Source organism: Ovis aries, chromosome 25 (genome assembly GCF_016772045.2).
Source record: "Ovis aries strain OAR_USU_Benz2616 breed Rambouillet chromosome 25, ARS-UI_Ramb_v3.0, whole genome shotgun sequence".
NCBI classification, from domain to species: Eukaryota; Metazoa; Chordata; class Mammalia; order Artiodactyla; family Bovidae; genus Ovis; species Ovis aries.
The window spans coordinates 7,750,298-7,774,471 of record NC_056078.1 but is presented as its reverse complement, the minus strand read 5'-3'; the positions used below and the strand labels follow the sequence as shown (position 1 = coordinate 7,774,471).

Below are 24,174 nucleotides of genomic sequence, written 5' to 3'. Positions count from 1 at the left end.
AACTTTTTCCAGGACTAAATTGTATGCTAAACCTTCTCTCTTTGACTGTCTTTCCATAGGAAGTTCTTTTACTGCTTTCTGACTTCCATTATCCAGATACACCTGGTGCCTGCTCACACCTCCTAACATTTGTCACCATTCCCCGAGCACCTTAGAAATGGTGTCAGTGCCTACTCACACATCCTAACGTTTGTCACCATTCGCTGAGCACCTTAGAAATGGAGTCAACGGAAGGCTTCCCAGGTAGCTCAGTGGTGAAGAATCCGCCTGCCGATGCAGGAGACATGGCTTCAACCTCTGATCTGGAGAGATCCCCTGTGCCTTGGAGCAATTATGCCCGTGCACCGCAACTGCTGAACCTGTGCTCTAGAGCCCAGGAGCTGAAACTGCTGCCCATCTAGAACCCGTGCTCTGCACAAGAAAAGCCACCACAATGAGAAGTGTGCGCCGCAGCTTGAGAGTAGCCCCCTCTCTCCACAACTAGAGAAGATCTCGTGCAGCAGCAAAGACTCCTCACAGCCAGAAATAAATAAATAGAAGTGTCTAAAAGAAAAAGAAGAAAGAAATGGGAGTCAGCTACTTGTAGGGAATTTTGGGCAGTGAAAAAAAGGAGAGCAATGACTTGTTTGCTTAATCTTCAGTATGCCTGAAAAAAGGTCACATCACTGCCTTTTGTCATCTGGCTTACTAGTAAACTAACAAAAGTAAGAACAAAGGACAGTGAAAAACAACCTTATTCGAAGTTTTAGTAAGAATTTCAACACTGCAAAATTATTTCCGTCGTGTAAAATTGGGCAGAGAAACATCATTAAAGATGAAAAAACACACTCTCCTCAAGCCCTTTCAGCAAAACAGGATGATCCAGATTTTGAGCAAATGTGGTGTGATAAAGTACTTCCAGTCAAATGACTACCTAGATAAGAATACCATATTTCATTTTGTTCTTGGAATATGTCATTCACTTATTAGTTCTTTAGTTTGAGAAAATTTGTCCAGGATATTATCATACAAAGACCCACACTCTGTGATTTCACTTATCTGATCAATTTCGTTATCATCATTACATATTAGAGTCCTGCTCTCTCTTTGCCTCATCTTCTGATTGATCTCTTAACTGTGAAACATATTCCTGTCAATTTTCTTCTCTTTTCTGTTATCACTGGAAAATGAAAAATTCTGAATTCCCAACTGTGTTCAATGACAACTGAAAGAAACGGTGTCTCTAGTCTTCTTTTATACTTTCTCAAAAGATGACAGCATTCTTTCGACAATGCAATAAGAGAAGCAAAAGATGACAGTTTATATCACATTTTACAGCTTTTAGACATCTCAAAGTTACATAATACTCTATTACTATGTCTTGTACCATTTTAATCACTTCAAGTAAAATATTTATCTTAATTTTATGAGCATATATTTTTAAAATAAATGTCAGAAAAGTAGAAGCATTTCTCATGCTTTTTAAGCATGTTCATCTTTGACTTGTCCTTTTCCTAGGTGACCAGTTGTGCTTGGGTCCCTGACAGCTGCCAGCTGTTCACTGGGAGCAAATGTGGTGTCATCACAGCTTACTCAAACAGGTTCACAAGCAGCACGGTAGGTCCTGGGCACATTTGTGGGATTTTCATGTTAGTGAGGGGAAGAAACCCTTTATAAAGTATAATTTATTTAGTATAAGAGCAACTTACATTTTTTGTACTTTAATCTCTTCTTCACAGAAGCTCTGATAATGTAAAAGATCAATATCTAACTCTTTTATTAGGATCATAAAATAATTTTTAAAATAACTGTATATGGACAGAAACAGAAAGTATTTTGAGTTATGCTCTGCTTTTTCATGACATTTTGATGGTTCCTTCTGTTCTCAGTATCAACCTGAATGCTTAAAGGGTATCCCACAAGATTCTGTAAAATTTAGAAGTGCAGAACTCCTAACATTCCTAATACTCTGAGTGAATTAAATGACAGAAAAATCCAAGTAGCCAGTCTCTATTCTACCACTTACTGGAAGAAATTTTTTCAGCCGTTCACTGAATCTTTTAAGATTTGTGAGTTAAATTATTAAAACAGTCTAGTGAAGAAGACATTATGCCATACTTCTCTTAATTTACTCTCATTTCTTTATTGAATCAGCTGTCTGTGGTGCCATTGAAGAGTAGAGGCAAGTTTAGAGTGATAACTCAGTGATAACCATTCTGTTCTAGAACATTCTATGTGCCTTTTTTTTTTTAATTACAGTTTTCTCCATTATTTTATAAAACATGTTCTACTGGGTGAAACCTGTTTTCCTAGCATAGGGTGACACTAGGTTCCTTACTTTTCTGAGCAAGTTTATTCAGTTTTAAACCCTTGTTAAGGTTCTTTGCCACCTTCCTTAGGGTGTAAATGTGAACATAATATTGTTTCTGTCTCTTAGTCTAAGGAGTCATTAAAATGTTTGAAGCAGAAGTGATATGATCCAATCAGCATTTTAAGACTATCATTGTAGAGCCTGCAAGGAAAAACACTTAAAGGGCCATGAGACTGGAAGGAAGGGTACCAGTTAAAAGGTGCTGTGGTGATGCTGGCAGCTATCCTGAGGACTCTAGCAGGAGGTGGCTCCTACAGATTCTTGCAGAAGAGCGGGGTGTGTGCTCTAAGACTGACACACAGGGTGAAAGAGCCAGAAGTCGGCCCAGCCAGGTGTCAGGGAGCCTGAAAAATTAGACTTGAGATGGATCTTAAAGGATCATTTTACTAAGTGGAGAAAAGAGGAAAGAGTCATCAGAGTACACTCACCACTTGGAATTAAAGGCGTGGTAGTTCGGGAGTGGCAGATACTTTGTAGTTCAGAGTAGGACTGCTGGGAGGAGTGGCAGGAGAGTAGAGAGAGGTGAAGGTCTTGTACATAGGCCACAACGAGAAGAGTGCTAGGGAGTCTGGGCAGAGGGGTGTGCCTTCACTTTTGGAGTGTCTCTTTTCTTTTTACTCCCCAAGGCCTAAATCAGATGTCAGTTTTGTAATGTCTCTGATATTTACTGCTGCCGTTGCCTTTCCGCTGCTGAGCACACCTTTCTGTTTCCTTTTTCCTACACATACATTCTGATCTCTGCTGCAGAGTAGTCCTCTGCTTGTGTGCTCAGATCATTTGTTCCTTGTCATCCAAAAACTATCTTCCATCTTTTATTTCCTCTTTCCCAACACTTTGAACAGTCTTGTTCTTAGTTTTCCTTACTTCCATTCTCCCTACAATTTAAATTTTTAATTGTACACTAACACAGCATGCAGTATTGGGTTGTTTTTTAAAAAAAGGATTAAGTTGTCAATATAGGAGTAATTGTACACAGCATAGCTCTGAAGCAGCAGATCAAAGGTGTAGCTGTTATCATTTGAATACAGCAAGATGTGTGCTTCTTTTAGTTTGAAGTTATTGTAGGCTTGTGAAGTCTTATGTTGCATACCTTTCCTCAGTTCTACCCTTTCCCAAAAGTTGATTTTTCAGCTTATATATAAGGGTTTTCTTTTTCTCCTAATAGGTAATCAAGTCATGAGATAAACAATTACTATTTAAACCATGTCCAAAAGTGTATCTTAGCTGTGTGATTTTATCATTGGTTGATCTAAGGGAAGGTTACCTGGGATTTTGTGGGTATTGTTGTTGCTTTTTCTTGGGCACCATCTCATCATTTGGGGGTCCCTGAAGTTGCAGATGTGACCCTGTGCCTGTGAGGTTGGCAGGAAGCACCTCATGTTCACTAGTTTCCGTTGCCCAAACCCATTGAATGCCATGGTTCTAAAAGTATTTATGTTCTTGTTTGTGTTGCCCTTGACACAGCAAAAGACAGGCTCCCAAGTGCCATATAGGCTATAGCTAAAATAATTGTTGCTTGAAAATATTTTCAAGGGAATCTTATGAAATACTTCCTAAGCTAGCAAAGCACATCTAACTTTGAGCGTTGCTTCTGTTGAATCTCCCAAGATAGTCAGCTAAGATGCGTTCTACATACCTAATGATGAATACATTGATTGGTTATAGGGAACTGTTATCTATAAGCCCTTTATATATTAGAGAAGAATGTCTTCAAAGGTGATAACTGATCCTAAAATAACTGATCTTGAGTCGTTTTTCACTAATTAATGTGCCCATGTCATCTTTATATAAGTGAACACCTGTATTTCTATTCTCTAAATTGATGGCAGGGAGAATAAATATACAGTTTATCCAAGGTAGTATCAAGCCATTCAAGAACATTTTGTGAAGAAGTAGGCCAGCAGAAGATTTCTGTTCTACCCATGGAAATTATTTTCTGATCCCTCAGGGAATCATCTAGTAACACTGACTCTTAGAGTCATTTTAAAGTGCAAAATCTAAAATTTCAACACCTACTGTAGGGTACCTATCTTCTGTTTACCCCATAAATATTATTTGTAGTCATGAAGTAAAAAAATACACATACATATGTGTATATATATTTTAACAAGCAAGGAGGGAGCTCTAGCCTTGAGTTAGATATTCTTGGATTATCTGTCAGTCCTAGAATATTGACACTGACCTGGAGACAGCCCCTTATAAGAGGAGTAGAAAACAGCAGCAAGGGACAGAGCAAAATGAGGGTGTGGGTGTCCCAGGGAGGTTCTCGCCCAAAAGGCCGGTCCCAGAGAGTGAGGATGAGTCAAATGGGGCCAACTCTTGCCTGGATATACAGCCTGGGTTGGAATTCCCTGGGTGGTCCAGGATCCTTGAGACTAAACTTTGAATGAGGTGTCCCTAGACTGGCATGGTGATCCAGATCATCCAGGAGAAACGAGGAAGGTGCTTGCATTCTATTCCACTAATAGAGGAATCCCTACAAATAATTTTCTAATGTAGTAACAAATATACAAAACCAAGCACACAAATTTACAGATAAACAATGAATATGTGAAAAAGTTAAGCTTATTAATAGTTATAATAAGAGAAATGCAATTAAAAGCAACCTTGATTGCCATTTAAAACTTGGGAAATTTTCAAAGATTTAGAATGACCACTGAGACACAAATCCAAGCAGAGAGGGAAAGGGCTCAAGCCTTTCTGAACAGTCAGTTCTTCAGTCCCAGGCACCCTGAAGCATGGTCTGCAAGGATGCTGGCACATCTCCGTGGCCCCACAGACTCCTGGCCCTGTGGGGAGCGTCCCAGAGGTGAGCCAGAAGGGGCCCAGACCCAGGACTCAGGCCCTTGTTCAGAGCCATCTTGTTGCTGTGATTGTGTTCAGTTGAAGGCCACATGTCCTAGCTAAACAGAAGCCACTGCCACACAACTTAGGCCAGTGGTTCCAAGGAAGACTGGTGTTGCCTGGTCATTTGAGTCTTTAAGTAAAAAATATGTATTTTTATGTGAATAAGACACTGGACTATGGAGCACTTAAAATAGATGAGCTGCAGCTAATAAAGTCAACATAGGTATGTTTTAAAAACAATGGTGATCAAAAAAGGCAAAATAGATCGGATGCCTAAAGAACAAAATACCATATTTATAAAGTTTATCGACATGAAACCCAATATGTTGTTTATTGTTATAGTAGCATATAGTAGGACATAAATTCTAGATACACAGGAAACAAATGCAAAATTCAGGATAATAACTTCTGAGAAGGGAGAGGAAATAAGGTGTAAAACAGTACACACACTATGTAATATTTAATGTTTTCTATATTTAAAAAGTAAGCTCATATTATAAAATGTTAGCATTAGTTTAACTGAGTGGTCAGTATACAGATTTTCATTGTATTTATACTTTCTACTTTTCTGTATTCTTTGAAATATTGAAATACTTTATGACAGTATAAACCTAGTATAAAACAAAAATTATACCCTGTGGACATCTGGCATCTGTGAACAATGTGGACCTTGGAATATCAGTTTGCAAGCTTTGATTTTGAAAATCAATCCACAACTATTGATGAGTAATACATTGCCATTGGTAGCATCAGGAGTCACACTATCAATACTGTAAAATTATTAATATTCACTGACCCACTATGAGGATTCTGGAAATTTATTCTAAAGGAGTGATATAGAGGAGGAACAAAACTTATGTACATAAATTTAAAAATTATGAAATAAATAAAAATAAACTTTATTTATTTATGGCATCTAACATTTTGAAAACATTGGAAACAATTTTAAATATCTGTCAATAAAGGATGTTCAAGTAAATTATGGTATACTAACTGTATAGAATATCATAACACTTAAAAATCATTTTGAATACACTGTCAAAAATGAGAAATGCTTATGGGAGAATGTATGAAATGAAATAGAGAACTATTTATATGGAGATAATCACAGCTATTAAAGTACACGTATATTCGGCCAGACTGGAAAAGAATAGACAAAAATGAAAAGCTTATCAGTTGATGAGATTACGGTCAATTAAAACTTTTTAATGTTTAACTGGTTCTGCTCTTTAGAAAAAGTTGAGCTAGGTTGAAAAAATTTGGTTGAGAAGAATGTTTGAGTCACTTGGGTTGTTTTGTTTTTGAGATAACAGTACTAGAATACCTTTTGTCATGGCTTTTATCTTATACTTATTTTTTAAATTTTAGCCTTCAGAGATAGAAATGGAGTCTCAGATACACCTGTATGGGCACACAGAAGAGATAACCAGTTTATTTGTCTGCAAACCATATAGTATAATGATAAGTGTGAGCAGAGATGGAACCTGCATCATATGGGATTTAAACAGGTACAGAAGATTTCCAACTCTAAAATAGCTGTTTTTAATGTTTCAGTTCTTACTGTGAGAAACAGATGCATTTTTATTAATGTAAAATAATATCTTTACATTGTCATAACTTTAAGCATGAAATACAGACTTTACCTTTGTAATCTTATTGAATTAATAGATCAGTTAGGAATAGAGTCAGGAATCCCTTGTAAATAGTAGGTACATACACTGACCAAAAGAATTATATAAATAAAAGAATGTAATTTTATTTAATGTTCATATGCAAATTCATGTCTTTGGTCTTTCAGATTATGCTACGTACAAAGTCTGGCGGGACACAAAAGTCCAGTCACGGCCGTCTCTGCCAGCGAGACTACAGGTGACATTGCTACAGTGTGTGACTCAGGTGAGCTGGCCCCAGACCCAAAGCACAGAGCGCTTGCACTAACGTGTGCTCAGCTAGCTTAAATCATCATAGGTTACATCGTCATAGGTTAAACCGTCACGTTACAGCCCTCTGGTCCCTGCCAGACCTGAATACTTAGGGAATAGCATGTATGGGTATTCAGTTCAGTTCAGTTGCTCAGTCGTGTCTGACTCTTGCGACCCCAAAGACAGCCCCATGCAAGGCTTCCCTGTCCATCACCAACTCAAAGTTATGTACATCGAGACGGTGATGCCATCCAACCATCTCATCCTCTGTTGTATGAGTATTAAAATGCAATAAAGAAGATTGAGTCCATCAATTTAAGCTTGTGCTGTGCTTAGTTGCTCAGTCGTGTCTGACTCTTTGCAACCCCATGGACTGTAGGCTGCCAGGCTTCTCTGTGGGGATTCTCCAGGTAAGAATACTGGAGTGGGTTGCCATACCCTCCTCCAGGGCATCAGCAGAGGATCAGCTTTGTATTATATGTGTCTTCTAGTTCCTGCAAGACCGTATTACAGAATAACAATGGAGGTATAATGTGCCCCAGATTTACATGAGAAAGATAGATCTCCTAATCAAAGGTCTGGCTTTTAGTTTTATTTTCATGTATATGTATTAAAAAACTTGACGCATCCAGTAGGTAAGAACAGTTGGCAAGCTCATAAGTTTTCTGTTTGCATTTCCACTAATTGAAAGGATTCTTCAAAAAACTGTTTCTTTTTGTCCACTCGGAACAGGTATCTTTGACACATCTGCAGTGGGTGGTCTTTTATCCTTTGCTTGCATTTTTTATATTGTTTTTTCCTGACACCAAATGTGTGGTCTTTCCAAACACTAAATTCTTCTCCAGTTCTGTGACACCAAATGGGTGTCCAACAGTGCAATTCATTTCTGACACTAACTAGTTGAAGTTGGCAAACTTGGGAGTCTCAAGGCCCCCTCCAGTTTCAATAATTCTCTCCGACAACTCACAAAACTCAATAAAACACTGTACTTACTACTGTAGTTCATTACAAAGTGAACAGCCACAAGAAAAAGTCCAGAGGTCTGTTCCTGTGGCGTCAGAAGGCACCACCCTCCTGGCCCATGACTGTGCTCATCAGTCTCCTCCCCTGTTTAGGGGTTTTTCTGAGGTTCCATTATGTACACCTGGTATATTCAATCATTGGCCATTAGGAACTGACCTTCGCCTGTAGCCCCTCTCCCCTCCCCAGAGGTGGGAGGTGCTGTAAGGGCAGTTTCTCTGCTGGCGAGCCCCCACTTGAAGCTGTCTAGGACCTCCCCAGGAGTCATCTCCCTAACATACAAAAGACAGTAAATTAACAAGTTTAGGTAGGAGCTCAATGCCAGGGTCGTGGGTCAAAGTTCAAATATATATATATATATTTTTTTACCATACCACAGATATCTATTGGAATTTTGTCAATTTTACAAAACACTCATCATTCTTATATTCAAGAAAAGTAATGTCTTCAGTCATGCTTCAAGATTTCAGATGTGAAGTATTAATATTTGCCAGGCTTTAGCCCCCAGTCATAAAGTAATGAATGTCATGAACACATTCTTATTCCCCAGTCAGCATAACTAAAGGGAAAGATCTTAAACCGTTGACTTTGGTAATAAAAGTGTGCACAGATGGCTGATGACTTTGCTAACTGTTCTTCCTTATTTGTACATTGGAGGCTTTTAGTGTGTCACACACATCAAGAGGGAATCTGGGGGGGAAAGATAGTGATGACTTATCTAGAGTTCCCTACTTTGTTGTTTTGGCAACATTTGGAAGTTAGAACTGACTCTGAGGGAGCTGAATTTTGTAAAGTTAATTACTTTCCTGCTGCCAGTAGTGATTTATATCTGTGATATTATATCAGCTAGTCATGTGGGAACAAGAAACCAAATTACTTTTGCTTGTATTTACCAGATCACTAGTAGGGTATTTCAAGTGTCCGTAGGCAGTACACACAGTATAGTAGAGTAATGGGCAGAACTTTCTTCCCACTTTGAACAAAAAGGCCTTCTCAACTTGTTTGAGGCCTCTCAATACATATACAAGAGGAGTCATAAAGAGCATTTGGTAGAGAGCATGATAAAAGTAATGACTTTTTAAAAGAGGACAAATTCATGTTTATGTATATGTGTGTATATACACATATATAATCTCAAATTTTTCTGTATTGCAGCTAAAGACACACTGGCAAACTCATTCTTTCCTTATCCTGATTTTCCAGGGCTTATTATGGGATGTGGTTTTATAGTGATAAGATATAAAATTTATTAAACTATGTAAATATTATAGTAGATGGTTTCTGTACTTTAAAAAACCATTCTGCCACTATATCAAAAATACATGCATTTCAACTAGAGTTCATAGCCTTTTCCTGTTGCCAGTGGTACTATAAAGTTAATATAATATTGTAAAATTGAGAGTAGCGGGTAGTTCTCCTACGCCCTCAGTTGCTTGACTGAGCATAACATTTTCAAGATTTATCCATGTTGTTGTCAGAGCTTCATTACTTTTTATGGCTGAATAAAAATGAATTCCATTGTCTAGATATACCACATTTTGTTTATCCGTTCACCTCTTGATGAACATCTGGGTTGTTCCCACCTTTTGGCTGTTGTGAATAATACTGCAACATACTAGGCATTTTGGTTTGTGGTATTTGATGGTCTTTAGCATTTCTGTAGGTGGAGAAGTATTTCTAATACTCATTTCTTTGCTATAAAATATGAAATCTTTTCACTGCCTTAATAAAGGAGAGAAATAAATTCTCTACTTTAATGTTAGTTCTAATGGAGAGATAAAGTGTGGTAACACATACTATAGTCATCCCAACTTTATCATGCCTCTTAACCCTTCTCTTTATCAGTATGAGAACATTTCTCCAGAAAGGCTGGACACATCACCATAGGCTCCAGACCACCAGCCCCAGTTTATTGAGGATGGCTAGCAATTACTGCCTCCTCCATCTCCTGGAAAACTACAAAAAATTGATTACTCCTGGTCTTTGGAAAGAAAAATTCATTTAATAAGACATTGATTTATAAGATTCACTCTTGGACATTCTGAAGAATTAGCTTTCTTTTTAAGAATTAGTTTTTAACTCAACTTTTACTGTAACTTATTTTTTCTTCAGAAGTCCCATAACTCACTTCTTTAAGATATTGTAGTTTCACAGAATATTTTCTTCTCCTTTTGGAGTTTATTTAGCTTTATAGGTACTTTCAGAATTAGATCTGGCAGTTTAGCATATATACTAAGATATTATGACTACAAAGAAATTCATGGTTAATTTACATTGTTGCTCTACCTTGTAGGTTAATTTTTTATTTTCATTTTTCTCACTAGTCATCATCTCTAGACAAATAGGCCAACTCTGTGTGCCTTATTTAGTAATTTCACTTACACATTCCAGTCATGAGTTGCCTATGAACTTCATCAAACAGACAAGCGAGGCCCTTAGGGATTCCCCTCTGGGGCCCAATGTGGGGGGCTCTGCAACACCCACACCCTGGTGACCTGGGGGGATTTGTGGTGTTTTAGCTGGTGGAGGCAGTGACCTCAGACTCTGGACAGTGAATGGGGACCTCGTTGGACACGTCCACTGCAGAGAGATCATTTGTTCCGTGGCTTTCTCTAACCAGCCTGAGGGAATATCTATCAATGTGATTGCTGGGGGATTAGAAAATGGAATTGTAAGGTAAGAGGAGTTTGATTTCTTTGTGTCCTTTTGCTTATAAGGACATAGCAGTTTCGAAAAATATTTTTTACTATCTAAACATAATAATATTTAATATTTAGAGATTTAAAATCACCTTAGGATATAGGTTCTTCTGGTGTTTCTGTTTTATTTCTAAATAGTAATTTGTACATTTTTGAAATTTTATACTGTTTAACTATAAATGGTTCAGTTCAGTTCAGTCGCTCAGTCATGTCCGACTCTTTGCAACCCCATGGACTACAGCACGCCAGGCTTCCCTGTCCATCACCAACTCTTGGAGCTTACTCAGACTCATGTCCGTCAAGTCGGTGATGCCATCCAACCGTCTCATGCACTGTCATCCCCTTCTCCTCCCACCTTCAGTCTTTCCCAGCATCAGGGTCTTTTCCAAAGTGTCAGTTCTTTGCATCAGGTAGCCAAAGTATTGGAGCTTCAGCTTCAGCATCAGTCCTTCCAGTGACTATTCAGGACTGATTTCCTTTATGACTGACTGGCTTGATCTCCATGCAGTCCAAGGGACTCTCAAGGGTCTTCTCCAGTATCACAGTTCAAAGCATCAGTTCTTCAGTGCTCAGCTTTCTTTGTGGTCCAACTCTGATATGCATACGTGACTACTGGAAAACCATTGCTTTGACAAGATGGACCTTTGTTGGCAAAGTAACATCTTTGCTTTTTAATACGCTGTCTAGGTTTGTCATAGCCTTTCTTCCAAGGAGCAAGCATCTTTCAATTTCATGGCTGCAGTCACCATCTGCAGTGATTTTTGGAGCCCAAGAAAATAAAGTCTGACACTGTTCCATTGTTTGCTCATCTGTTTGCCATGAAGTGATAGGACTGAATGCCATGATCTTCATTTTTTAATTGTTGAGATTAACAATATGAAAATACACAAAGTATTCTTAATCCCATACCCACCTGAGCAAACTGCCTAGAACTAACGACATTAATCATTTATTGTGTTTCCTTACCAGATGATTTTTAACAAATAAACATGTCGGTTAAATTTTTAGTAAAGGAAACTTGAGTTTGTGTAATTAGATGATGACTTTTTTTCTTCCTCTAGGTTATGGAGTACTTGGGACTTAAAGCCTGTGCGGGAAATTACGTTTCCTAAATCAAATAAGCCTATTGTAAGGTAAAACCTCCCCCACCTTTCCCTGTTTCACGCTATACTCTGTGACTGTTTTTGTTGGAGAGATAGTAAAGCACATAGAAGTAAAGAGGAACGTGAGGAGGATCATTATAAACAACTGGCCATTTATCGAACACCAGGATGTATGGGATCCCATGGCAGAAGGAGGCAAAGCGTTTGTGTTCATGGAGCTTAAAATCTGGGTCAGGAGCTCAGAGCCTCACAGAAGGGCATGCTGGGATCATGCCTGGGAAGGCCTCTTGAACTGTGGAAGTTATATATTTTTTCTTTTCATTATTGAAAATACCATGATGGTGACTGATAGCTACAAGAGTGTGCTAGACAAGACTGATAAACAACCTGTTACCTCTCTGCTCCATTAACAAATATGACTTTAAAAACTGAATTGGAGTAAGTGATTCAAATTTTATTACATTAAAATAAATTTATTTTTAATCCATTAAATGTAAAGTGTAATGAAATGAAATTATATATTAATAACATTTTTTATCTTTTCCTCTTTCAGGGAAATAAAATACCTCCATAAAATAATCCTCATTTATTTCTAAATAGAGAAAATGTAGTACTGTTATATTTTTTGAAGTTTCCCATCCCCATGTATTTGTTAAGTAATAACCCTAAATAGGAAAGGAAAAGAAAACATGCAAAGAGGGATCAGAGTGCACCAGTCTTTTGATCTTGGTTTTAGTCTGTATCACCTGGTTAGAGTGAGCATTACAAACTTGAGAGCAGAACCATTAAACTATGTTATTACAGTCAAAACCACTTGTAGGTGGTTGTTTTATCTGTCTCTCTGCTCCAGTAAAGGCTCTTAACTTCTTACACCAATTTCCACATGATCACCAATATGCTGATACAATTTTCAGAGACACAACGTAGAAATGGGACTTTTTTTTTTTAACAGCCTTACATTTTCCTGTGATGGCCACCATTTGTACACAGCGAACAGCGATGGGACTGTGATCGCCTGGTGTCGGAAGGACCAGCAGCGCTTGAAACATCCAATGTTCTATTCCTTCCTCAGCAGCTATGCAGCTGGATGAGTGAGAACTCTGCACTCTCCACAGCACTTTAACTCCAGGCTACATTTACTGACTTCGCCAGTTTCAGGAGGTCAAACCTGAAGACAGGGATGACCAAACAAATCCAAGTAATGATACAGTCTATCCATCTCCACAAAATTCTGCTGCCTCACAAGGTCCTGAAAGGAAAGTTTTGTTCTAATTTAGTGATGATCTGGAGAGTTGTATCAAGTTTGAAGTCTGGCACAGTAAATTAAAATCATATCCTAGAAGTTTTTTTTCCCATAGAGGAGTCTAAAGAAAAACTTAACACCTATTTCTGTTTTCTATTATTTTCTATTATTCCCAAAAAAAATCCCAGTAGAATTTAAATTAGTTAGCTAATTGTTTACATAAAATTTGCTCTAAAAGATTATATTTTTTAAAGTTTTCTGCCAAGATAACACACATACCCTCCCCTCCCCTCAAAAAAGGAAGGATAAGTAGAGAGAATTCAGGACTTGATTATTGCTTTCTTTGAGCAGTAAGGAGTTCAGTAGGTGCCTCTGCACCAAACATTTTTTGGAATATCTGAATATTTGAATCTCAGTGTTAGGCAGGTTTTGCCTGTTGCCTTCTTAGCTCAAAGGAGAACCAGAATTTGTTTGACAGCCACAAACAACAACATAGGTATCTTTGATTTTCAGACACATTCTGTTTGTTCATAAAAATCATACTTAAAATGCGTAACACTAGGTAATGAATATCCTTAGTTGAGGTACTAAGATTTAATAAACAAAATGATAATTCTTTTTAATATCTGGTGTTACAGAGCGTTAAATGCTTAACAGTTTGCAACAGAAAGCCTCCACTACAAAAGAAGTTTGCACAGGTATTTTTATTAGCAATGCAATCCAGATAAGGCTTTTAATCTAATATGCTGGAGAGTTTTCTTCCCCAAAACAGAATTACAAAGAAAAGGAGATAGCTTCCTTTGTTTTAAGTAGGAGGCAGAATCATTCTTTTAGAAAGCAGTTCCCACTGTTTCTGTTAACCTATTGTAGGAACAGTAGAAAAATCTGTGTATGCCACAGCAAACTTACACATGATAAAGACAGAATTCCTGAAAACCCTGAAATAGTCTATTTCTATCAGGATAGTACTTGGGGTGCTGCTTTATTGGCTTTGAAAACACTGTAAAATAAGCTCAGTAATGTTACCATGAGATAAAAAAATATATTCCTGGCTAAGAATAACTTGCGTGTTTGTTATGGAAATTTAATTCATATAGTGTTTACAGAAGTACTTTTGTAACTTCCAGACTTTCTAAAACATTCTGCTTAAAAACTGTATAATATACAATTCCAAAGTCTCTGCTCTCGAGATAAACACAAGAGGAAGCAAGTGGCCACGTGTGCTGGTAACCTTCCATTACATTCATAGGTAAGAACACTCCACGGCTACATTCAGATCATGGTTTGCACAGACCAGCTATTAATTCTGAGGTCCAATTAGGTGCAGAGATGAAATTACTCCTATTCACGTTGAAGTGATTTGCTTTGTTTAAAAAAAAAAAGCAGCTATTGTCTAGCGTTCATTTTTCTACTGAGAACTTTAAATTAGTTCCTTATTAGAACAGGTTGCTACTCAGTCTTCTTTTTTTTTTAAGCTGAATTTCATCATTTATCTGAAGAGAAAATATGCAAAATAACTGGTCTTGTTAAGAGTGCAATATTATATTTTTATGTAAAAATAAAAAATAAATTGGGGGATTATTTATTCAGCATGAACTTAATATGTATATGTTTGAAACACATCATAATGTGCATGCATGCTGTAGCAAATATTTCTGTAAATTATCACAAGCTCTGTTACCTTTGTATACACTGCCACTTCAAATTGGGAATAAATTTCATAAAAATAGATTTAAGGACCTGTTCTTAATACAATTTAAATATTATGACTACATCTCAAATTGGTGGCTTTTTTTGGTAACTCATATAGTTTCTCTTTAGCCCCCCTATAAATTTATGTCACTGAAAAGGATAACTTTCATTTTTGAATTGTGGTCTTTGTGAGAAATTTTATGTTTTAACCTTTAAATGGAGTTTAGACAGAAATCCTAAGGTAAACCATTCATTTTTTTAAAAAAAAGAATATCTGCCCCTCCAATCCTCCTCCCCCACCAATAGCACATCTGAATTGGGCCCCTACTGTGTACCAGGGGCCACACTAAGTGCTGAGGTACAGTGGTTCCCTGCACTCCTAGAGAAAATGCTGTCAGTAACACAATGTGAGTTGTTACAAAACATGGTCAGTGCTGTGAAAGAGGAGCAGACGGTCCTCTGAGAGAATATAACCGAAGAATTCAGTCTAGACCAAGGGGGTCCAGAAAAGTCAAATTGTCGTTGACAGTGAACGGATGAAGAGAACCCCGACAGGTGGAGATGGACTCGGATGTGTTCCATGCCATCCGTCTGCCAAGGACTGAGAACCATCAGCGGGCAGATGTCCAGTGAAGGAAACGCCTCAGCTTCTCTGGAGGGCCCTGCAAAACAGTGGCTGAGTCCATCCGCCCAGCCGCACTCCAGGAGCACAGAAGTACTCTTTCTTTCTGCTTTGCATCTGCGGTGTCTGAAGGATTCTCAAGCCAAGAGCACACCTGCTTCTCAGTGTCTGTTCCTAAAAGAACTCAGGAGCAGCATGTGTCAGTGTGATCCGGCCCAGCTGGACATCCTCGCTTTACCTGCAAGCCTGAGATGGACTCTTCCGCTCCGCAGCGCACAGTGCAAGCCCACATATAGGTGAGGGGGAGGGAGGGGCAGTGGGGAAGCTCTTCCCAGCCCCTCAGACAGGATTGGGCACGTTCAGGGTGGTATGGCCATAGACTTCCCAGCCCCTCCGATCTGTTCCTCGCCAGTCTGGATGACCTGTTAATGTCTTGAGTCAAAGAAGAGCTGCAGGGGTTCCCATTCCAGAGGGTGCCATAGGGCGATCCTGAGCCTACCCCCATCCACAGACACCCTGACTCCCCAGCTCCACACTGAACAGTTCCCTCTGAAAGAAACCCAAGAGCTTGCGAAGCAAGTCTTGAGAAGCTGGTAAGCAAAACTCACATCAGAACGGATAGGAGAGGCTGAGACACACTCTCACCATAAACCCCACTCCCAGCCCAGCAGCCCATGGTCAGGGTGGGGGACCAACAGTTCCCAGATGCTCCCTGAGGAGGGGAGGATTTGAACCCCACATCAGTATCCAAGCTTTTAAGATCTGTACCTGAGAGAGGCACCCCCAACCAAAACATCTAGCTTTAAAAGCCTAGTCCATAAGACCAGGCCCATAACACCCATGAGCTTATAGCATCTGAGAAACAGGTCTCCAGGGGCTCTCCCAGACCCACCGGGCTAGCACCCCAGGTCCCGGCACGGAGGCCTCAGACTGAAAGGTGCCAAGTCTGTCTGGGTAAGAGGCCTGTTGCGTATCTCGAAAGCCTGAGGGGCAGTCATTTAACACATTTCTAGAGGCCACAGAAATACTACCCAAAGACAGCCGAGACTGGCAGGCACCATCATTGTGCTCAGCCGCTCTCCTCCCAGGATCTGCTAGGAAGGCACAGGTCTGGGGCCCCAGATTTTGTGGCTGCCTCCCAGAGGGATGCCCCTTCAATCCCCTAGCTCTGGTAGCCAACCAGGCTTACTTTCCCAAGCTCCACGACTGTAACAAACAGAGAAACAGTTCTTAACCAGCCACCACCCAGGGAACGGTACAGAAGCAGCAGACAAGCTCCCTTCTTTCCAGGAAAGAGGCCTGTGAGCTTTTCTTCACAGCTATGGGGCAGGAGAGGGGTTGCTGCTTAAGCACACATCCTGAGGTCACTGCAGGCACTGGGGAGGCCGGTGGGTATCACATTCATGCTGGCCCTCTGTCCTGCCCAGGTCTCCAGCGTCTCAGAGAAAGGCACTTTTGACGTCTCTAGCATTGCCACCCAGAGGCCACATCCCTTGAAAGCCTGGCTGTAGTGGGCAGCAGTGCTTGTGTTCACAGCTTCAATGGGACAGTAGCAAAGAAGCACTTCTTAACTACATCCTAGGGCTTCCTGCACCTCTCCCAGTCTTCCCCAGAAAGAGGGCTACTTGTGTGCCTTAAAAGCCACTGCCTGGGGGTCCAGCCTCCAATCAGCCTTTAGAAAAACGAAAACCTTTAGTCTCGAAGGCCTTCACTCACTCCCATGGAGCAAACTCAAGCAGTTACTGCTGAGATCAGTAACTTGTAGGACTCCATTCCTCCTTAAGGGAAATACACAATTTGATGGAAACTTTTTGAGCTGTTCTAAGAGCTGCGACTGCGCAGAAGCGGCCGAAAGGAGCTACCCCATGTCCAAGGTCAGGGGCAGCCTGGAGGAGCTACCCCACGTCCAACGTCAGGGGCGGTGGCCGAGAGTGCCAGGCTGCGATGGTGCAGGAGTGGTTGAGAGGAGCTATCCCCCACCCAAGGCCAGGGGCAGCGGCCGAGAGGAGCAACCCCACGTCTAAGGAGTGGTGGCTGCGTGGGTGCAGGAGGGACAAAGGAGCTACCCCACGTTCAAGGTCAGGAGGGGCGGCGGTGAGGAGATACCCCTTGTCCAAGGTAAGGAGCAGTGGCTGTGCTTTGCTGGAGCAGTCGTGAAGAGATACCCCACATCCAAGGTAAGAGAAACCCGAGTAAGATGGTAGCTGTTGCGAGAGGGCATCAGAGGGCAGACACACTGAAACCATAATCACAGAAAACTAGGCAATCTAACCACGTGGACCACAGCCTTGTCTAACTCAATGAAACTAAGCCGTGCCCTGTGGGGCCACCCAAGACGGGCGGGTCATGGTGGAGAGGTCTGACAGAATGTGGTCCACTGGAGAAGGGAATGGCAAACCACTTCAGTATTCTTGCCTTGAGAACCCCATGAACAGTACGAAAAGGCAAAATGATAGGATACTGAAAGAGGAACTCCCCAGGTCAGTAGGTGCCCAGTATGTTACTGGAGATCAGTGGAGAAATAACTCCAGAAAGAATGAAGGGATGGAGCCAAAGCAAAAACAATACCTAGTTGTGGATGTGACTGGTGATAGAAGCAAGGTCTGATGCTGTAAAGACCAATATTGCATAGGAACCTGGAATGTCAGGTCCATGAATCAAGGCAAATTGGAAGTGGTCAAACAGGAGATGGCAAGAGTGAACATTGACATTCTAGGAATCAGCGAACTAAAATGGACTGGAATGGGTGAATTTAACTCAGATGAATATTATATCTACTACTGCAGGCAGGAATCCCTTAGGAGAAATGGAGTAGCCATCATGGTCAACAAGAGAGTCCAAAATGCAGTACTTGGATGCAATCTCAAAACGACAGAATGATCTCTCTTTGTTTCCAAGGCAAACCATTCAATATCATAGTAATCCAAGTCTATGCCCCAACCAGTAATGCTGAAGAAGCTAAAGTTGAACACTTCTATGAAGACCTACAAGGCCTTTTAGAACTAACACCCAAAAAAGATGTCCTTTTCATTATAGGGGACTGGAATGCAAAAGTAGGAAGTCAAGAAACACCTTGAGTAACAGGCAAATTTGGCCTTGGAGTACAGAATGAAGCAGGGCAAAGGCTAATACAGTTTTGCCAAGAGAACACACTGGTCATAGCAAACACCCTCTTCCAACAACACAAGAGAAGACTCTACACATGGACATCACCAGATGGTCAACACCGAAATCAAATTGATTATATTTTTAAATCCAAAGATGGAGAAGCTCTATACAGTCAGCAAAAACAAGACTGGGAGCTGACTGTGGCTCAGATCATGAACTCCTTATTGCCAAATTCAGACTTAAATTGAAGAAAGTAGGGAAAACCACTAGACCATTCAGGTATGACCCAAATCAAATCCCTTATGATTATACAGTAGAAGTGAGAAATAGATTTAAGGGCCTAGATCTGATAGAGTGCCTGATGAACTATGGATGGAGGTTCGTGACACTGTACAGGAGACAGGGATCAAGACCATCCCCATGGAAAAGAAATGCAAGAAAGCAAAATGGCTGTCTGAGGAGGCCTTACAAATAACTGTGAAAAGAAGAGAAGCGAAAAGCAAAGGAGAAAAGGAAAGATATATGCATCTCAATGCAGAGTTCCAAAGAATAGTAAGAAGAGATAAGAAAGCCTTCCTCAGTGATCAGTACAAAGAAATAGAGGAAAACAACAGAATGCGAAAGACTAGCGATCTCTTCAAGAAAATTAGAGATACAGAAGGAACATTTCATGCAAAGATGGGCTCAATAAAGGACAGAAATTGTATGGACCTAACAGAAGCAGAAGATATTAAGAAGAGGTAGCAAGAATACACAGAAGAACTGTACAAAAAAGAGCTTCCTGACCAAGATAATCACGATGGTGTGATCACTCACCTAGAGCCAGACATCTTGGAATGTGAAGTCAAGTGGGCCTTAGAAAGCATCACTACAAACAAAGCTAGTGGAGGTGATGGAATTCCAGTTGAGCTATTTCAAATCCTGAAAGATGCTGCTGTGAAAGTGCTGCACTCGATATGCCAGCAAATTTGGAAAACTCAGAAGTGGCCACAGGACTGGAAAAGGTCAGTTTTCATTCCAATCCCAAACAAAGGCAATGCCAAAGAATGCTCAAACTACTGCACAATTGCACTCATCTCACATGCTAGTAAAGTAATGCTCAAAATTCTCCAAGCCAGGCTTCAGCAATACATGAACTGTGAACTTGCAGATGTTCAAGCTGGTTTTAGAAAAGGCAGAGGAACCAGAGATCAAATTGCCAACATCCACTGGATCATGGAAAAAGCAAGAGAGTTCCAGAAAAACATCTATTTCTGCTTTATTGACTATGCCAAAGCCTTTGACTGTGTGGATCACCACAGACTTCGGAAAATTCTGAAAGAGATGGGAATACAGACCACCTGACCTGCCTCTTGAGAAACCTATATGCAGGTCAGGAAGCAACAGTTAGAGCTGGACATGGCACAACAGATTGGTTCCAAATAGGAAAAGGAGTACATCAAGGCTGTATATTGTCACCCTGCTTATTTAACTTCTATGCAGAGTACATCATGAGAAATGCTGGGCTGGAAGAAGCACAGGCTGGAATCAAGATTGCTGGAAGAAACATCAATCACCTGAGATATGCAGATAACACCACCCTTATGGCAGAAAGTGAAGAGGAACTAAAAACCCTCTGGATGAAAGTGAAAGAGGAGAGTGAAAAAGTTGGCTTAAAGCTCAACATTCAGAAAATGAAGATCATGGCATCTGGTCCCATCACTTCATGGGAAATAGATGGGGAAACAGTGGAAACAGTGTCAGACTTTATTTTGGGGGGGCTCCAAAATCACTGCAGATGGTGACTGCAGCCATGAAATTAAAAGACGCTTACTCCTTGGAAGGAAAGTTATGACCAACCTAGATAGCATATTCAAAAGCAGAGATATTACTTTGCCGACTAAGGTCTGTCTAGTCAAGGCTATGGTTTTTCCTGTGGTCATGTATGGATGTGAGAGTTGGACTGTGAAGAAAGCTGAGCACTGAAGAATTGATGCTTTTGAACTGTGGTGTTGGAGAAGACTCTTGAGGGTCCCTTGGACTGCAAGGAGATCCAGCCAGTCCCTTCTGAAGGAGATCAACCCTGGGATTTCTTTGGAAGGAATGATGCTAAAGCTGAAACTCCAGTACTTTGGCCACCTCATGAGAAGAGTTGACTCATTGGAAAAGACTCTGATACTGGGAGGGATTGGGGGCAGGAGGAGAAGGGGACAACTGAGGATGAGATGGCTGGATGGCATCACGGACTTGATGGACATGAGTCTGAGTGAACTCCAGGAGATGGTGATGGACAGGGAGGCCTGGCGTGCTGTGATCATGGGGTCGCAAGGAGTCGGACACGACTGAGCAACTGAACTGGACTAAACTGGTAGACCTGAGAACAACTTTCATCAATTGGAAGAACTTACTGACCAACTCTCCAGAGAAGGAAATTTTCAGTGGTCCAAGAACAGCAGAATCTGTGTCTCCACCAAACCTTATCTAGACCTCTGTATAGTCAGAGGCAGATCCTCAACTGAGACCCAAGCTGTGGGCAACCGGACGTCAGTCCCCTTACCCAGCCCATCAGGGTGCATTCTGAGTCACTGGAAACTATGGCTCCACCTCAGTGATGAAGAAACAACTTTCTTCTTTTGTAATACTGTCTGGCCAGAATACCAACTAAGTGACCAGGAGAAATGGCCAGAGAATGGCTTGTTAAGTCATAGCACCATGCTCCAACTAGGCTTGTTCTGTGAGAGAAGAGAATTGGCATGAGATTCCCTATGTGCAATGCTCTGGCCTTTAACCAGAGCAGGGACTCCAGGAAAAGTGCAGACTTAGACCTGCTCAGCTGTCTAACTCAAGGAAGAAGACCTCACTCTCCTTGTGGAAAGGACCCCCTGAGCACCCCTTATATTTATTTCCCTTTGCCCCGAATGCTCCAAATACTCACCACAAACTTCAGAAGATGACAGTGGGGCCTAACACCCCCACCTCCCAAATGGTTGAGGTGGCCTTTAAAAGGTTTTCAATAACCAAGATGTTACAGAAGAAGAAAAAGATGAAGAAGCAAGCCACCTTGTCTGTGGCAGTGCTGCACATCACCTCAGGGAACCCAGGAGGAAAGAATAACAAAGCCTCACAGGTCAGCACCCCCTGCCACCAACGTGGAATGTGGGACATGCAGGCTACCAGCAAAGCTGGCTTCTAGTCAATGCGCTTACTGCAAGAAAGAAGGAAGACCTGAGCTAAACCTCCTTCCTTTCAGCTCCCGATAAGTAAAGAAGCAGACTGGGGGCTCCCCAACTGGTCCATCAAAACACCCCATCTTCCTTGAGGAGCGCTAGTTAGCCTAGAAGTTGGGGGAGAGCCAGTTGAGGTTTGTCTTGTTTGGCCATGCCGCATGGCATGTGGGATCTTAGTCCCCCCGCTCCGGGGACTGAACCCACATCCCCAGCATTGCAAGGCAGAGTCTTAACCATTGGACCACCACGGAAGGCCCCAACTGTGTTTTTGTTAGACAGCAGAGCAACATTCCCAGTGTTGACAACTCGAAGGGATTCCCTCTCCAAGACATCAAAAGGGTCTCAGGAAAGGAAGATACAAGGAAGTGTTGCCCTGAAAATTCCCCAGATGAGGCTCCTTTGACAATCTAAAACTGGTTTTGCACTCAGGCATACAAGCAACATCAGGGGGTACGGGAGAGTTGACCGAGGCCAAGGTTTATACCCTGCTGAAAAGAGTCATAAAGATGTTCACTGAGAGCAGGAGGACAGTGCACTGATGAAATAAAAACTCACATTTTAAGGAAAGACAAGAAAAAATTAAACATAAAACTATTTCTCCGCAGGTTTGGGCCTCCTCTTCCCTCCCCACAGTGTGCATGGTGCATCTGCGTTTAGTGTGACCCAGATCTTCCCAATGGCCACCTCCTGGCACCAGCTGCATAACTTCTCCAGGGGGTCTTCCCAACCCAGGGGTCAAACCCATGTCTCCTGCATTGGCAGGCGGATTCTTCTACCAGTGAGCCACCTGGGAATCCCAAATGTTTACTTAGGATCTTACTAATGCTACTAGCTATAGTATAAGATTATTATTTCTTGCGTTTCCAAATGTATGACTGAGCCTCAGATAAAAATTAAGATGATGAGGCAACTTGAAGCAACTGATCAGATTTATAGTTCTATAAGAGCAGTGACTGTAATGGTTTTACTCTAGAATGGTAAGAAGCAACCAGAAGGAACCATTTTCAGGACCATTACAGACTAGATAAGACAGGTGGTCCAGAGGCTTGGGATTACTGTTAAGGTGGCCTAGGCCAGTAATAGACAGTAAATGGCCTAGCAACGAAATCCTTGCCTGACCTGGGGGTGGGCATTCCAAGCATAGGAAGACAAAATGCTTCCCAAATCTTGGTCGAAATTAAGACCAAAAGGGAAGGGTCTGTTCCATAGAGAATGTTGCTTGCCATCCAGTTCTCTGATAATCAAGTCCCTACAGTCACAGACTTAGAATACATTTTGAAAGGAATTCAGGGTGAAGATCAGGATGAGGTACTCTGTGCTCTGGGAAAACTGACAGAACTAGCCCTATGATAGTTAGATATTTTCAAGAGAAATTTTTTATGAAGCTGGATTCTTGCATCTTCCCAACTTGGAAAAGCACTAGATCCATTAACTAGGATGTCTGTTCGTCATGGCTGGCAGCAGCCTTCTACTGAGATAAATGTTTGATTTCAGGTATTCATCACCAAAATCACATACACTGACGTCCCCCACTCCCACCTCTTCAAAACCGTTCTCAGTGCTTTCTTAGAGACTGTGTCCTGGGCCACAGTCCTCAGTTTGGCTCACATAAAATTTTCCATTTTTTCTTAGATTGACTGTTGATCATTTTTTGTTGACACTTATAAGAACAATGCATGAACAAAGCAAGAATATCAACAAAGAAAAAGAAAATGTAAGAAACTACCAAACAGAAATCACAGAGCTGAAGAATATAATGACTGAACTGAAAAATACAATAAAGGAGTTCAACAATAGATTCAGTGAAGCACCAGAAAAGATCAGTAAACTCTAAGACAGGGATAGCAGTGGAACTCATCCAATCGGAGAAGCTAAGAGAAAAAGGAATTTAAAAAAGTGAAGAGAGCTTAAAGGACTTGTAAAACATCAAGTGGATCGATATTTATATTATAGGGATCCCAGAAGGAGAAGAAAGAAAGGGGTAACAGGCTCATTTAGAGAAATAATGGCTGAAAACTCCCTAACCTGAGGAAGAAAACAGAAGTTCAGATCCAGAAAGCCCAGAGACTTCCAAATGAACCCAAGGAAACCCACACCAAGATACATTATAATTAAATTGTCAAAAGTGAAAGAATGGTTACAAGGCAATATTTAGAAAAGTGAGCAGGGAGGAAAGAAATTCAATAGCTTAACATCTGGAGATTGAAACTGCTGGAGGTTTTGAATCATCCACGTTACCCTTACTTTGCTGATTATTCTTCAGCTATTTCCAGTGTGTCCCAAATTGGAGGCAAAATATCCCTATTTATTTAGAAACTGTCTAATCCTTGAGCAACTCTATTTTTTTTTTTCAATATACCAG

General features: G+C 40.9%; 1 protein-coding gene across 7 annotated transcripts in view; it reads left to right on the top strand.

Annotated features, from left to right (window-relative positions):
- Window positions 1–14,915, top strand: part of LYST (lysosomal trafficking regulator) — a 165,402-nt gene extending 150,487 nt beyond the window's left edge. For all 7 annotated transcript variants that reach the window (XM_060406737.1, XM_060406738.1, XM_042241066.1 and 4 more), the window contains 6 exons: window positions 1,498–1,596; window positions 6,566–6,705; window positions 6,996–7,093; window positions 10,659–10,815; window positions 11,900–11,971; window positions 12,894–14,915. In XM_060406737.1, the coding sequence (XP_060262720.1) occupies window positions 1,498–1,596; window positions 6,566–6,705; window positions 6,996–7,093; window positions 10,659–10,815; window positions 11,900–11,971; window positions 12,894–13,032 (705 nt within the window). In that variant the 3' untranslated portion in view covers window positions 13,033–14,915. The remainder of the gene's footprint in view (window positions 1–1,497; window positions 1,597–6,565; window positions 6,706–6,995; window positions 7,094–10,658; window positions 10,816–11,899; window positions 11,972–12,893) is intronic.
- Window positions 14,916–24,174: the final 9,259 nt, after the last annotated feature.